At 48.6% G+C, this 16373-nt stretch overlaps 1 protein-coding gene across 6 annotated transcripts in view; it reads left to right on the top strand.

Moving 5' to 3' along the window:
• The window catches only part of RGS8 (regulator of G protein signaling 8), a 28764-nt gene extending 20208 nt beyond the window's left edge, over positions 1-8556 (top strand). For all 6 annotated transcript variants that reach the window (XM_064454545.1, XM_064454540.1, XM_064454539.1 and 3 more), the window contains 2 exons: positions 1273-1439; positions 3183-8556. In XM_064454545.1, the coding sequence (XP_064310615.1) occupies positions 1273-1439; positions 3183-3365 (350 nt within the window). In that variant the 3' untranslated portion in view covers positions 3366-8556. The remainder of the gene's footprint in view (positions 1-1272; positions 1440-3182) is intronic.
• Positions 8557-16373: the final 7817 nt, after the last annotated feature.

The following is a 16373-nucleotide window of genomic DNA, read 5'->3' as shown; positions in this document are numbered from 1 at the left end:
TCCTGTGACATGGCCAGCCCGTGTCCCCGGTGGGTGTGGGCTTGCTGTGGACGTGTGAAAATGACCCGCACCAAGCATGAGGCATTGCTCCTTGGGCTCCGTCCCAGCTCCCACGCCCCCTGCCACGAGAGGAAGAAGGGAAGGCAGCACTGCTGACATCTCCCGCAGCAGAAAGGGGGCAGGTAGAGCCCCCAACCCACAGCACTGCAGGATTTCACGTCCTACAAACCCTTATCAGTCTTTGTCTGTCTCTGCCACACACACGCACTTGCTCCCTCACCCTTCTGGGGAGTCTGACCTTGCCAAATGCATTCCCGATTCCATCAGTATTTTTAGACACTTGCTTGGAAGTAGCCAGCGCTGACTCAGGAGATTTCCAGTCATGAACTACAAATATTCAGACCCTATAGAAAAAGATCAGGTAAAGTTAGAAACATGTTACTGGCGGGGGGGAGGGGGGTGGGATGGGACACGACAAAAAGCGCCAAATTTATCCCGAGGCTAAAGGAAGGAGAAAGCTAATTCAACTCTGCTGGTGCCATTCAGGGAAAGGAAATAAAAAACAATAGCTGTGTCCATAAATATGCCCAGGCAGGGGTTTAAGAGGACACAGATTGCCTAATAAATCTTTCCGTATTTCTAATCTGTCCCAGCTGACTCAGATTACATTACTGAAATGTTACAATTACTAAGCATTAGCAAGCAATAAGAACACTTTTACCACCAACTAGACAAGTAGTAATTATGCCACGTCCTTTACCTCTCCCCTTTATTGTAGCTGTAACAGTTAGACTCTCCAAGATCCTTCCTCTGTTTAAATAAGAACTAAAAATATGTCACAAGGCATTAAAGCAAAGTGACAGAAAACACTGGAGACAAGTCCACAGATGCTATGTTTTATTAAAGGTCTTCCTTAATGACAGATAGGACATTACAAAATGCTGCATTAACACGCACAAGATGCTGTGGCAGAGAGGTATCATTGAAGCTTGACATTTTCAAGAGGAACTTTTCAAAGGTTAGGTGTCCCAGTCTTGAAGAAAGCCTTTTGCCATGTGAGCTGGCAAAACACTTTTTCAGAGCAAAGGATGTTTGGCTTCGTGGCAGCTGATGTAAGCTGGTGTAAGTTACGGCCACATCCTGGGATTGCAGACCTTGAGAGGAAAATCAAACGGTCTTTGGTAGCAGGGGTAGATGGAAGGATGTCTATTAAAATGACTGCTCCCTGCCCTCTTTCTCCTCCTGCTGTAACTCCCCACGTCTCTCTTGCAGATGGGCTGGCTGCTTTCCGTGCTTTCCTGAAGACGGAGTTCAGTGAGGAAAACCTGGAGTTCTGGCTTGCCTGTGAGGACTTCAAGAAGACACGCTCAGCAGCCAAGCTGGCTTCCAAGGCCCAGCGGATCTTTGAGGAGTTCATCGATGTGCAGGCTCCTCGAGAGGTGGGTATGCCAGCACCCTGGGCAAGCAGAGCATCCCTCCAGTGCAGGAAGCAGATCCACCTGCCCCCCCCAGCTGGGACCTGCTGGACCCCCAAGGGGGCTGGGGAGCCCTCCTTTCCCTCCCAGAGGTGATGGTGAGGCATGGATAAGGAGGATGGGAATGCCGTCCTGCCTGCTACGGCAGCCTCTGCTCGAAGTGACTCATCCCTTGGTGAGGGCAACTACTTTGATGATACTAAATTAGTCACAGCCAATGAGTTCACTGGCAACCGCAACCTACATTTCCTAACCTCTATGAGCTTCCTAGGAGTATTTCACTTTGTTTCTCTCATTTACTATCAATCCCTGAGCAGGCTATTGGCTTGTTTCTCACAGGACATTTTATATAAGAGCATCCCATGAACGGCTAACTTGACCCTCCAGGGAGATGTGTTTATCTGCTGTCTAACTCCTAACAATTAGACCTCCTAAAAGACGCAAGCAATAACAGTGCTGAACAAAAAATACAGTCACAACCCAAAGCCGGAATTGTTAAGTCCTCTTTCAAGTACTGACAGGCTGATGCACCAGTCAGACCCTGCATCGTGGTGTTGGGTTGTGTTATTGTATTCATAACGTGACCCAGAGGGTGCTTACTGCACCTGCTCTCCCACAGCAGTCCTCCTGCAAGATTGCATGGGTGCTTGTCACTGTACAGGTGCCTGAGAGGGGATCCCCCTAAAAGGGCTCTCTTTACTCCATATTTGAACTAGGAAGGCTATTGCCAGGCCACTGAGAATCATCCAGATTTATACCGAGTGGTGGGGGCATCTTGGGGCATGCTTCAATCCCCACCGGCCTCAGTGAGCATCGTCCTGCTGTTATTCATGAAGCTGGGTGAGACTTTCAGGACTGCGGGGCTGAATCTGGATTAGAAACAGGAGCACAGGTTGGATGGGGTCTTTCCTCAAATTTTGCCCTGTTGTCATAATTTTGGTGTGCTAGAATGTGAAATGACCCTTAAGTGACACAGAGAGCTAATCTATATTGCTGTCGTCTGAGTTAAGGCAGAGAGCTTTACTTTCTAGACTCCTTTAAGTTTGGACATGGGGTTAATAACTACAAATAACATCTTTTCAGCCAAGTTTTAAACAATAACCCTAACAAATGCTTACTGCTTTGCTAGGGAAAGAAAACAGGAAAACTCACACTGTTGGCTTTGCAAACAAATGGCAGCCATAACATGAGGGTGGTTTATTTTTTCAAGTCTCTGCTCCAGATATTGTAACACCAAGCTGTTATGGGAAAAATCAAACAATTTGTTTTATAACAACAGAGTTTAAAACCTTTAATAAGAATGTACTAATAGTATAAACCCAGCTCAGAGTTCATTCAGTCTTATATTTGGCATGTAGTGAAGAATAAAGGGACTAGGGGAATCTTGGTCAACAGGAGAGAGATTAGGCTGTGTCAGCATTTTTAGAAGATGTGCTACATAAACCTGTGCTTAAGAGCCTGAATAAAAGTAATTTGATTTCAGAAGTGCTCAGATCAATATAAATCTAGTTCAACTTTTCCAAATTTGGGGCAGGAATTGTAATGCTGGATCGCTAAACCCTGCAGTTTGGGGGCTGTTCAGGCATGGACAAGGGTAGGACCTTGGTTCTCCTGCTGCTTTTACAGCCATGACTGAGAAAAAATGTGCCATTTGAAGGAGGCAAACTGGTCACTCAGTACCAAACTCTCTTCTGCTACTTTTCCCAGGTGAACATAGACTTCCAGACACGGGAGCTGACAAGAAGAAATATGCAGGAGCCTTCCCTCTCTTGCTTTGATCAAGCTCAGGGGAAGGTGCACAGCCTCATGGAGAAAGACTCTTACCCCAGGTTCCTGAGATCCAAAATTTACACAGACCTGCTGTCTCAAACCCAGAGGAGGCTCAGCTAGAGCAGCAATGGGGCCGTCAGAAGCCACGTGCTTCCCACAACAGCCAAAATCCATGTCTAAATGTGAAACTTTCTTGGTGTTAAAAGCAGTGGGAATGGGAAAAGAGGGAGAAGGGGAAAAGGAGGCTTCCAGAGCATGATCCAGAATGTGGTATTAGGACTCTCTGAGTTTCTGTGCTTTTTCTGGTTAGTGGCAGCATCTTGCAGGTGTTGCCTCTCTCTAGCACAAAACACACAATCCTCTGTAGTTATAGGTCATCTGTTGGGAAGGCAGGTTTCCTTTAAAAATACGACGTTGGTTTGTGTGTAAATAATGCCAGTGCACCTTTCCACCCTTCCAGACATCTCCCTAGCTCTCACCTGTCCCTTGTGTTTGGAGGGGCCCTAAGGGCAGTTCTGAAACTTTTGGAGCCAAGTCTAGTCCAAAGCACCATCTCCCACCCTGGCTGCTGGGGTCTGGACCCAGAGGCCATGAGGACGGAGAGAGAAAGCAAAGGCACATGACTCATGCTGCTTCCTGGAGTGGAAACCATCACTGAACTCAGCTCACCTTTCAATTTTTATTGCACACCTTATGACACCAGCTGCTACCCTGTCACAGCCCTTTATCTTCCAGGGATGGAGACTAAGAGTTATTTTCAATATGACTGTCAAGGAGCTGAGTTTTTCTTATGAGGAAGGTGATCCCAAAAGCTCTCGCTAGTCCTGGTCAGGCTAGTCTTCTAGTGCGAATTATTGTTTTTAATGAATATTATTTTATGTGTACTGTAGTTTAGCCTCGGGACCCCAGTCGTCGTTCAGGCTTCATTGTGCCAGGCACCGTACCAAAACCTAGCACAAAGAGGCTTCTGGTCACCAGATACATTAACAGGCTTGATGGCTTCTCAGGAACGACCTGCCAGCTGTTGGGAAAGAGTCAAGAGAAGGAATGTCCCATCTGCCCTCTGCTGAGATATAAGAAGAGCACAAGACCTGCCTGCTATGGCAGATAGCATTTTTCATGTAATGCCTGAGCAGCACATGACGGGGAGAGGTAACATGAAAATCACAATTATATTTTTGTTATTTACTGATTATTGACTGTTGTTCTTACCTACTGATTATCCACTGTGGGCTCAATGCCATGTAAAGAACTACTAAAGACACATACCCTGCTGCATGGTGCTTGCTTAAAAACAGGACACAGTGAAGCACGCAGTGAGCAGGACGAGTGTCCGGGTGTGAAGTGGTGTGTGAAGCGTACTTTGGCCCTGGTCCCATAGCCTGGATAGCCAACTGCAGGAGAAGACTCTGGCAGACGTCAGCTGTGTAGCACCTTCTCTGTGCTGTGCAATAATACTTACCATCTGAAGGCCCCATTTCTATGGCATTGCTTTTCCAGCTTATCAGCTGTCAGATTCTTGCAATATTTTCTAGTGGAGAAGCAGACAGCCTGTCCATGGATTTGAGCCCACAGACCACAGGTCTATTTTCTTAGTTTTATGAAGGCCTGGAAAGTGACCCCATGGATCTTTTCCTTCTCTCAGACACCCGCAGATTAGAGGCTGTAAACCTCTGCTCTAGTTTAGAGCAGTGGGTAGGTTTGATACATCAGAAAGCTGGTGATAAAGATTTAGTATATGTGATGCAAACTAGGTAGACTGAATTCTAAAGATAAACATAACATGTTCAGAATGAGATACAAAAAGCCTGCTTAGATATTAAAAGTTACTGTTGGTGCATTAGGTAAGAAGCAGGTTTTGAGGCTTTTTGTAAGGATGATGTACAGGATATTAGACAAATAGGTTTAGGATCAAGATAGGGATAGTAAGCATGTCTGTTTTATTTTGGAGGTGTCTTCCTATGGTCTTTAAGACACCAAAGTCTAAATGCGGTGCAAGTGGAAAATTTATGTTCAGTAGGGAAACCCACTTTTCAGAACCTCGTTGATCAGCTGTAGAGTTCAGTTGTTTTTTAGGAAAAGATCAATGAAAGGTGGGCACTGGCAAGTGCCCCAGATTCATCCAAGTGGCCTACATCATGCAGTGGCTCCACCAGCCATGAGTTTAGCTGTTCATGGGCCCATAGCTTTATGGCAAACAAGGTACCTGGCAAAGAAAGTGTAGTGGGACAGGTGTCTGGGGAAACTTGTGCAGTGCTCTGGAAGGAGTCAAAGACAGAAGCAAAGGATATATAGTCATGAATCCAGTGTCTGCCCCTGGTGATATCCAGGCTATACCATGTGGAACAGAGTCACATCACCTATACAGCCTCCTCCTGCTATAGGTGAAAGGGAAGGAGGAGGGCAAATCATCCCACATTGCAGTGAAGTACTTTCAATTCTTGACCCGCAAAGCCACTGAGTGTGAGGAGGGGCTGGAAGAACTCTCCTTTCCAAGAAATGTTATGTCTACTACACCTGTATGACACAGGATTGACTGGGGTCTCTCAGGGGCACAGGTTGCTTTGGCTGAAGAAGTTCTCCTTGAGATGGCCTGTGGTGCCAGCTGTACCCAGTGTCACTGTGACCACAAAATGGCACAGCAACCAGTGATCCAACTGCTGCAACACAGCAGCTCATCTTCCCAATGCTGTGGCATCAAGCAAGCTGTGTTGCAAGGGATGAAGGCAGGACACCTTCTTCTGGCTCTGCCTTCCTCCTTTTCAGCCTCCTCTTAACTGTACACGTACGTACCGGTGCTACCCTGGATGTGAGAGGCAGCACCAGCAGGCTTATGCAGTCATTGCTTTTAAAAAGAAGGCAGAAGGCCACGTTAACTGGCTTGTGGTATTTCTCTTAAAGACACCAACACACCTTCTGAGTGGGCTTGCATGATGCTGACCTCTAGTGCCAGCTGATGCATCCCAGACAGGGCTTTTCAGCAAAGTGCCCTACAGGCACCCATGGCAGTGGGGGTTGCAGAGGCAATGAGTGTGAGTGAGGAAGGCAGTGAGGAAACAGCAGAACCAAGATGTTTTTGTCAAGGAATGAGGAACAGAAAGTCAGAAGTGAGGACAATTCCCAGGCTTCCCTGATGGCTACAAAGGATGGTCCTGTTCAGAGTGTGACTCCAGAAAGTCCAGGAGGTAACATCTCTCAGCAAGCTCCTCCAGTGCCCGTGCTGGCATCCTTTCAGTTTGTGTCAGAATTCATAGGAAAACTTCAAAGTGGGCAACACCTATAAAAAACAATCTCCCCTCTCTCCTATGTCGGCCTGGGGAATCACTTTAAGTGGGTGCATTCGGAGTTGGCATTGCTGCAGTTGTGACAGGCACTGTATTCATGCTGGGTGATGTAGAAGTGTTTTGCCCATTAAATTGGTGCCAGGTAATATCCTCCATGGAAAACATCCTAGAGCATAGAGTGGAGCAAAATTATTGTCTGAGGCATATAAGTCTACCACAGTTATTTTTGTTGCTGCTCTTACAGTTTGTCTCTCTTGCAGGAAAGCAGACTAGTTATTTGAAGTATTTTTTTTAAATAAGGAATTGGCACCAGCTGCTTCTTTTATGCCAAATGTCAGTCTGAAGTGAATTAAAATAGGCAGCTTATAGCTCTTCCCCTTAAACCAGGCACTGTTTAAGGAAATAATGACTGAGCCAAAGCTTCAGAAAGCACTGAGTGATGACTAATCCCCATCAAGGACAAATATTCTACCTTTGATTCATCTCTTACTGATGTGAAAGGGATATTCATACCTTACAAACCCCATTTCCCCTCTCCACAAGCACACACCTCCAAAATTTTCCTCCTGTTTCAAGAAATGTCAGAGTGTGCCATCACATGAAAAGAGGGGCAAAACAGAATAGTTTCACTCAACTCTTTTTATTCTGTGTGTTTGCTGGCACGTACCCAGTCAGCTCCCAAGTCCTTTGACAGCAAAAGGGAAGAAGAGTTTATAAATTGCCTTTTCTATAAGCTTCAGATGTTAACTCAGAAGCAGATGCAGAACCCAAATCTGCTTTCAGTTTCTTTCTCCTGCTTTGGCCCATCAGCCAGGTTTGGAATGATTTCCATCACTTTTACTGGACTCGTTAATGTACCAATGGGTCCCTGCCCGCCACGCTGGGAAGGTGTGAAGGGCAAAGTCCTGCTAGTCTAAGCAGGGGAGGGAAATAAGCATGTGTGTCTGCAGGTGTGTGGGGGGGTGAGAGTGCATGTGAATTCATGTGTATGTTATTTAGTGTCTCCTACTAGAGAAGCTTTTCTGAGACATAGATGTGCATGTTAAAATAGGAGAATTAGGCATAAATGAGATAAAATGAGATTTTTAGCCAGTGTTGTGTTTGCCTCATGTGTAAGTTTGAATAGTACTAAGAGACATAAAACTCTGCTAGGCTTCCAGTTACCCATAAGAGCACACGTATCAAACTGAACTGAATGTTCACTGATAGACACAAAACCGAAATGTTTACAGCATTCAGAGCAATAGCAAAGCATACCTCATGCCAGTCCTGGAGTGCCTCTCACCCATCAGTGCAAGCTCTCCCTTCCCTGGAGGCCTCTTGCTTCTCCCTCCAACCCCTCTCTCTTTCTCAGTCCTGTCCTCTTGGACTTCCCTCCTCCTCCTCCTCCTCCTTACAGTTACCTTCCCGAAGCACTCCTGTCCATGCCAACCTTCCTCTCCACTAGCAGTGCTTGTCCCCATGTATCTCAGCCTCAGTCTCACATAACCTCCTCCCACGCCCTCCTGTTTGCGCACCCTCCATCCCCTTCTCTTCTTTGCCTTTTACTTCCCCAGACACTTGTCTCTGGTCTTGCCATCTTTCTCCTATGTCGCTATAAAGCTCCTATTCCTTGCCCACTATATAAGAAGAAAATGCGTCACTTAATTTCTGCATTATCTTTCATTCCTGGGACTGCTGCAGTTGTCTTCTTCCTTGGTACTATGTTTTCTCTGGCATCAAAGCATTATATCACAGAATTGGAATTAAAGTACATTTTGCTGCTAAACCAGAATGCTTTTCTCTACCATGCACCTCTTGGGCTTTGCAGAGGCTCAGCTTGTCCCCAGTATTATGACTTCTTCCTCCATCCATGCTCCACGTGCTGTGCTTGTGGCAGGAGCTGGCTAGGTGAGAGGGCAGCTGGGCTGCACGGAGGCAGCGGCTGCTTTGGCAGAGTCACAACTGTGCTTCCTCTTGGCTTTCTCACATAAAAAAAAAGAGAGTGTAAATAAAGGTTTGTGTGTTGTATTTGTTTACTAAAGTCAGTCATTCTGCTCTGTGCCTCCTTTTGGTCTTACCAGAGGGATGTATCTCTAATTTGAGACTGCAGTAAACTCAACTGGAGTTCAGGGACCTGAGGGCATGGGAGGGAGGTGACAAAAGGGGATGAGCTTATTCCTGAAAAACCCCAACATTTCTGGCAAAAAGGCACAGAAGAAAAGGCAGTGCCTGCTTCTGGAGGGACCTGGCATACCAGGGAGGTATGGGGACCAACTGTGGTGTGAATCACTTGTCTTCAGCAGCCCCACAACTCCCAGTTTGCGTCATGTGCTGTGTGCCCCAGGCTGGATCTAAAACATGATGGATGAGGAGCTGCTCGGCTTTGCATTTACAGCGTAGATAATAGTGTTATTCTAAGAAAAACAACTTTGTGTTGCTCTATCAGTGCCCACAGTCACTAGCTAAAAAGCAATGAGGGGAAGGAGGCATCTTGTGTTGTGTTTACTTCTGCAGTCCTCTGCAGGATTGCTGGTAATAAAGAGAGCCAGGTACAAGTACTCCCTGGGGTACATCCCCCTTCCTTAAAAACCATGATCAAAGTATGACATTATTCTACAACCTCTCTCCCCTCCACCATGCACAAACCAAATCAGACACGCAGAATTCAGAATTTTTGTCAAGCTCTCCAGCAACCCCGTCTTTGGTGGAATGGCAGTTTCCCAACGGCAGGAAGCGTCCTTGAGGACCTGACTCCAAACCAAGCACCAGTCCCAAACAAGGTGCAGTTTAAGATGTCTTTGTTCCTTAGGAAGCATGATTGCCATGCTTAGAAGAGATTTAGGAGGGCATTACTGTACCGAGTGAGTTCAGAAGCGAGCCACCAGGTACCTGGGTAGAAAGATGGGTTCTTTTAAGACCTTCCCTGTGCCACATATTTATTTTAATTAGGTCCTGATGCTGTAACTGCCTCCGCAGTGTCTGGGTGCTGCTGGTGTTGGTAGATAACAGCAGGAGCTCTTTGGGCAGGACACACTGGCTGTTCAGTCTGATTCCTTCCCATCCAGGAGAAGGCATGGGCTCAGTTTCAGTTTGACCTTCCCTCTGCATTAGCTGCTCGTTTGCTAGGCTCACCTTCCCCTAATGAGGCTGGAGAAGCTCCTCAGCCATACCAGATGTCCAGCTGGCGATGCTATCCCCCCTGAATCATGTCACTGCATTGTGAAGTGTTGCTCACCTGTACTGTATAGAGACCACGAGGACATAATAAAAAGCCTGAGACTACTTGCTCTCTGCCTGAGTGTCTGAAAAGGTGCAAGTTGAGCATGTTTTTCCTGTGTAGAGAGGAAAGTGGGGACTGTGAACCTGGTGATGGAGGGATGTCTCCTAGCAGAATTGCTGAGGAGGAAAAGGATGGGAGAAGCTTGTGCCTTCTCGGCCCCTACCCTCATCCCTTCTGTGTGCTGGTTTCACTGGTGCAGACATGCCAGACAGGGCAGCGAAGAAGGGACATATTAACTCTAAGCAGTCGATCTCCTCTTTTGAAGCAATTTAGATCCAGTCTCCCTGGAGGTATAGTTTGGGGAGGTGAGTCGGATATATTGTCAGTAGGATGTAGGAGACTATAAGGAAGGTAAATCTAAAGAGCTTTCCACCAGTGCATTGCTGTCATTTTCTGCGTACACCCTCTTGCTGCCTGTGATGGATTGCCTACCCCAAACCCCAAAGCCAAGGACCTGAGCACAAGCAACATCAGGAGCAGCCGTTCATGGAGAAGGCTGCAGCAAATGTTCCCTGCAGTGAGGGGCTGCTAGTGTCTGCCCAGGGAGTAGCCATGGTTGGAGCTGAGCATGAGCGCTGGCTTCAGCCAGTGGAGGCAGGCAGCATAGAGAGGGGTGGTGGCCGGTGCAGATGGGTGGTCTGAGCAGTCCTTTATCGCAGACAAATTACCTGCTGTGCTGAAGCGGGTACCTCATGGAAACCACACATAAATCTGCAGGACCTTCCCAGGGGGAAGCCAGGGCTGCAGCAGTGGGTAACTGCTTGTTCAACCCATGCTTCAGGGGGAAAATGGAAAACCAAGCATGTCTCTCCCTGCTGGGACCAGGGGGTGGGGGTGGGGGATGGGACAGGACAAGGGGCTGCTGAAACAGCCTGTCAGCTCTCTCCAGCCTGATTGCTTCTGTGCATATCCTGCCATTCTGTGGGGAAAAGTGGCCATGTCTAGGGAGAAAACACTCTTTATCAGCCCATTACACACACTGACATGCAGCCAGAAGTTGCCACGGCAAAAGTGGCACAGCTTGGGCATCAGCCTTTCCTTCGGACCTGACACCATGGGTGGCATGGCTCCCACCTGCCCCTCTGGCAGCGTTCTGGTCATGCTGCCTTATTGCCAAGCATGAAAACAAGCACCAGGTCTGCTCCCCATACCAGGACCAGTGGTGGGGGATGCACAAGCAAGTGCTCCCAGGAAAAGGAGCAGCGTGGATGGATCAAGCACAATCAGGCCACAAAGAGCAAACAAATACTTTCTCCACCTATAAAAAGAAACCCCAGCCTCCAGCAGGCAGCTTACATTGAGGTCTCAGCTTGATCCATCCTTGGAGGATAGACAGGGGAGAGGTGAGTAGGACTAGGCTGGTGAGTCACCAACAAACCCAGGATGAGGGTCGGAAGTGGGGATGGCAGCAAACAAGCAAGAAACCAGAAAGGCAAGGGTTAGCTTAGCAGGCAGGGAAGACACATTTGGGGACCATGATGTGCACCAGCTAGAGACAGGCAGCAAAAGCCAGATAAGTCAGAGTGAGTTGGTGAGTCCCAAGGGAGAGTTTAAGGAGTCTGGATGAGCCTGGGCTTGCTGGGAAAGGGTTGGGCAGCAGCTGAGGGCAATCCCAGGTACTAAAGGGGAAAGGGGAGGTGTTAGTAGGGGCAGGGATCAGAGTGGTGGCAGTTGGGGGTATTAGCAGGAAATTGCATGGTGGGAGGTCTGTGGTAGTGTGGGCTGAAGCAACTTCATGGGGGTTGCAACTCGGCTGGAGTAAAGGGCTTAAATGGGGAAGGGCTGAGGCCAAGCAGAGCATCTTCTGAGCAGGTCTGGCAAGTGAGGGAGAGCAGTGACCTGGATCTGGCCTAGCCCTGAGTGTACTCAGGGCACTCTTTGCCTGGTACACAGCCTTCCTGCCCTGCCAAGGGGTGAGTGTTTGCTACTTCATCTCCACAGGGTTGTATTTAAAAACAAAAATTAAATGAGCCTGTTTTTCTCTGGAAATCAGTGCAGTGGAATTTATCAGTACCTCTGCCTTCTTTCTATCCCTCTCTTTTTGCCCTAATTCCCTTCCTTTTTTTTTTTTTTTATTGCTTTTTCTTTTCATCTGCTGCTTCTTTCTCTAAGCCTGTCTCTGAGCCAAAATAATTTACATTTACAAGGAAGGATCTGCCATTAGTGTTGCTCTGTCTCTCCTCTTAGTTAGGATAAATTTAGCCATTGCCTTTCCCCCCCTCCCCTCCTGTTCAGTGGCTTTAAAGAGCAGGTGCTGGGAACAGAAAGAGAAGATTAAAAATACCTGCTGTCAGGTACCTCTCCCTACGCAGATGTGCTCCAGCACTGTGCAAAGAGAGCACGTGAGCAGAGTGGATAACAGCTGCCCCTTGAAAAGCTCATTTGTAATTCTAATTTTTTTATTTCAATAATCTCTTTCCGCACTGCTGCAAATTTCCAGAGCAGCTATTTCCTCTCGTGCTTCATGTGAACACAGAGTGTGCTTTTTGTTGGGAATCAATTAAACGCCCCGTGGGTTATGGTGAGGGCCTGTTGTTGCACAGGAGCCACCAAGGGACAAGTGTCACTGCCTGCACGGGCAGCTGCCTATCCTGCAATGGGGTGGGGGTTACCCTGGGCAGGGAGGCACAGATGGAGCAAGGCTCACCTCCAGCCACATGGACATGGCATCCCGCAGCAGCCCGGCTGTCCCAGACTCAAGCTGTGACCTGTGCCAAGACCCAGCTGCAGTGTGGCTCTTTGGGAACCCTTTGCAAACACCCTGCTGCTGTTGTGGCCTTGGTGGCTTCCCTACTCCTCCTGGGCACCATCAGCAGCTTCTAAGTGATGCTGCACTCCTGCCGGCACAGCAGCAACCTCCCATCACTGGTGATCCCCTGCCAGCACATCTTTCCCTATCTCCTTTGCCTACATCTCTCCTTAAATGCAACCAGAGCTTAACAACAACTTGCTGGGGGAGGAAGGGGCTGTGCAACATGAGCAGTGCCTTTAAGTCTCTTCCATCTACTCCTTTGCTTTCAGCACCTCCCTGATTTCATGTAGGCAGCCCTGGGGGTCTTGCCAGGCTTCTGGCAGTCTCTGCTGGCGCAACGCAGGGAGCGTGCAGTGCTGTCCTCAGGCTTTACTCTTCCTGATTGCCACCTCTGTGGTTTCCCATCAGTTTAGGAGAAATCAGGTGTTAGGCTCCTCAGTGAGCAGGTCTGGGCCACGTCTTCTGCGATGCAGCGAGACCCCAGCAGCGTGGCTTGCCCTGACTCTTCCTCTCCTCCTCCTCCCTGACTCCCCTTCCCATCTATTTCTGTACCCTCTCCTTCTTATTCCACTCAAACCATATAAAAATACAAAGCTACCTGGTACCAGAATCTCTCTTCAGATCTTGGCTGTGCTTTGGGACAAATGCACAAGGTCCTTTGCACCCTGTCAGCAGTCCCTCGTTTCCCTGTTACCTGCATAATTTGTGTAGTTTTGGGGCTGAAAACTTTATTTTCCTGTTTTTCAAGGTTGCTGGTGCTTCAAAAATGCTAACCCAGAAACAATAGCAGCAACATCTGGGGCTGAGTGGTTTTGTGTTTTCTTCTGATGGAGAAGCTGGTAGCTGTACCCCTGCAAATCCCTTTGCTGATGTGTCACTGGCCAGCTGTGAATGCTGTCCTCTCAACTGCAAGTGGTCCAGTCATCTTCCAGCCCAAGCACGTAGGGTCCCCCCGGTGCACCCTGCCTGGGTTGTCAGGGCCTCCCTGGTGAAAATGAAACCCTGAGAGGGCCAGTCCCCATGGATGGGAGGTGGGCTTCCCGCCGGCAAGGCTGCTGCACTGATACGGGAAGGGAGCCGTCCCGAGGCATTGCGACACAGATGAGTTTTTTGTGTTCCAAAACAAGGACTGATAATAGAGGCAACTGAGCTGGAGCCGCGGGAGGCTGCTAAGCTAAATGAGACAGGAAGCACGTAATTAAATTAGATATAGAGCGGAATAAAGACATCTGAGTACATGTACGTCGTTGGGCATGGAGGTTATTGCATAACCCTACCGAAGAGCTCTGAATTATAAAATATTGCACCTACCACATCCCATGTTCGTAAGCTGCCTATCCTTGAACAGCATCTCCCACCCCATTGAAGGGGAGAGTTAAAAAAGCTGCCCAAGGGAGCAGAGCTGCCATACAGTGGTTTGTGCAGGGGGCTGGTGGCCATGGCAGAGTGGGAGGAGGGTCTGTCCCAGCCTTGGCAGGGAAGATGTCACCAAAATGTTCCTGTCACTGGGCTCAGACCCGTCCATGTGGTACTGGCACTGTGCCGTGTCCCAGAGCCATGCACTGGTTTCAAACACCCAAGCGTGGGACCCCATTGTGATCGTGGCATTTCCTACAGCTTTGTGCTTCTTCTGGCTGAGTGACTGTGGTGCCCAAGAAGACACAGCCTTTGATTGAGTCTTTCCCTCCCACTGAGGATTTCTAGAGGTCTCTCCTTTCTGTGGGGGCTTGCAGAGACCAAGTCCCACTGCAGGTGTTTCCACACTTCTGCCTTGCCATCAGCTCTGCCTTCACCTCAGCCAAGTGCTTCAAAAGCTGCTACAGAGGGTACAAGGCAAAAACCACAAAAGCACTTGCCAAACACACTATTTCTGGGGGGGGGGAAAGCAGTGGGGCGGCAGGGGCTGAAGCAACGTGGAGGTTTCAGTAGGCTGTAATATCAAGGCAGAAATCTGCAGAGTTTCTCTGCTATGGCTTGCATCACCCATGCTCCTCTCCCATGGGCCATGGTTGTTGCTGCCATGCCAGCTGTGTTTTTGCCGTACAGTTACATTTCTCCAGCTGCTTCAAGCAGCCCATGGCTCCCAGCACAGCGGCTGCCTCAGGGACCACGGACTTGCTGCCAGAAGTCATCTGTCCTTTGTGTCTGTAACACATGCCCAGCCTCCTGGAGGTTTTGCTCTAGGTACAACCTGCTCAGGGGATGCATCAAACACCAGGGAGAGACACTAGAGCATCTTGTGACTTTGCAAGTGTGTAGGTGGGAGAACAGGCTGCAGTGCAAGAGCACAGTTTTAAAGGGAAAAAGGACACAGATCAAGTCCTGCTTAACACCAAGCATGGCCCAAAATGATAAGACAAAACAACAGCAGGGCATCACTGAGCACTGCATCCGAGCAGAGAACTGGGGAGGAGATAGGGAGGGAGGCATGTAATGGAGGAGGAGGGCTGTTACTATCCCAGGCCCATGGCTGTTATTGCTGGCCAACAGCTGCAGCTAGGAGGTGAGTGCAAAGGGTATGTGTGTATGGCCGGTGCTGAAATACCCGGGTGTGACCCTCTCCTGTGGGTACCAGGAGCCTACACGCACATCAGGATGGCAGTGACCTGGAGTGGGGCACCAGGCTGATGTGGCCAAGCAATTCCAAAACCTATGTTATGTCCACCTAAGTGATGTCTATGCTGTGGGCATGCACAGACCTTCTTAGCATCTGTACAGGCAAAGGCAATTTTACAGCCCTCTCATCCTTATTCTGCCCCTTCTTTCCTTAAATCCGCAGCAAAGATCACAGCTCTAATCATGACTTTAAGGCACAGGGAAGATATGAACAGGAGATTTCCATAGGTCCAAACATTTATCTGTAGCTGAATATCTGCTAACCAAGAAGCCTTAAACTTTTATTCAAGTGAAAAAAACCAGAGCTGTCAGGAAGAGCCTGGTCTTGTCATTAAAGCCAAGACAGGAGCTAAAAACATGTGTTTGGTCATTAGTTCTGACGCATTTTTTTTGGCTAGCTGTGGGCAAGAAAATTCAGTAGCTTTTTCTAAGTGGTGGGAGAAAGGTAGGAGTCCCCATTACAGTTCAAGGGAGCTGAGCTGCTTAGTGGTCCTCTGAAAGTCACCCATCCTGATATCCTCATGCTTCTCTTCCCTGAAGGCAGCTTGAGGGGAACCTTTCTCCCCGGCCTGGGGCTGAGATGGTTGTGTGCTGCCACCTCCCCTGGCACAGCTCATCTCCCACAGGCAAGTTGCTCCAGCAATGTCTCACGTGTGATTAATGCAGGTAGCAAGGGTAGGAGACAACCTGAGCTCCGGAAAAATGTCTGTGCTGGCTACAGAGCTGGTAATAGCATGGACCAAGTGGGGAGGAAGGAAGAGGATGAGGAATGGAGATGGCAGCTCTTACCTTTGCCCCAGGACAACCACGGGCAGGGGGGTTTAGGGTCGCTCCTCCGAGAGCTACCAACTGGGGAACTGAAGGGAGGGCAGCTCTCTGGGACCCTGCATGAGCTTGACCTTGGCATGGGGGACCTGCTTGCTGTCATGGGCCTCTCTGCTTGTTGCACCAGATCTTGGGGTTCCTGGTGTGCAGTGTCTGACACTGGTTGAACTCTTTCTCTTCATCCTTCTGTTTTGCTGGTTCAATCCTTCCTTTCCAGTTTTCAGCCTTTACCCTGTTTTTAGTCTCTTTCAATCTTCAGTTCACATTTGGACCCACCTTTATCAGATGCTTTCCCATGTTTTGCTCAGACTTTCTTTGATGTGCATTCCCTCCCCTTCTCTTCTCCCACCATAAACCCAGCAGAGAATTTGTGATGAGTAAGTACAACT

Source organism: Phalacrocorax carbo, chromosome 6 (genome assembly GCF_963921805.1).
Source record: "Phalacrocorax carbo chromosome 6, bPhaCar2.1, whole genome shotgun sequence".
Lineage (NCBI taxonomy): Eukaryota > Metazoa > Chordata > Aves > Suliformes > Phalacrocoracidae > Phalacrocorax > Phalacrocorax carbo.
Note: the sequence above shows the minus strand (reverse complement) of the source record. Positions and strands in the feature narration are given on the sequence as shown.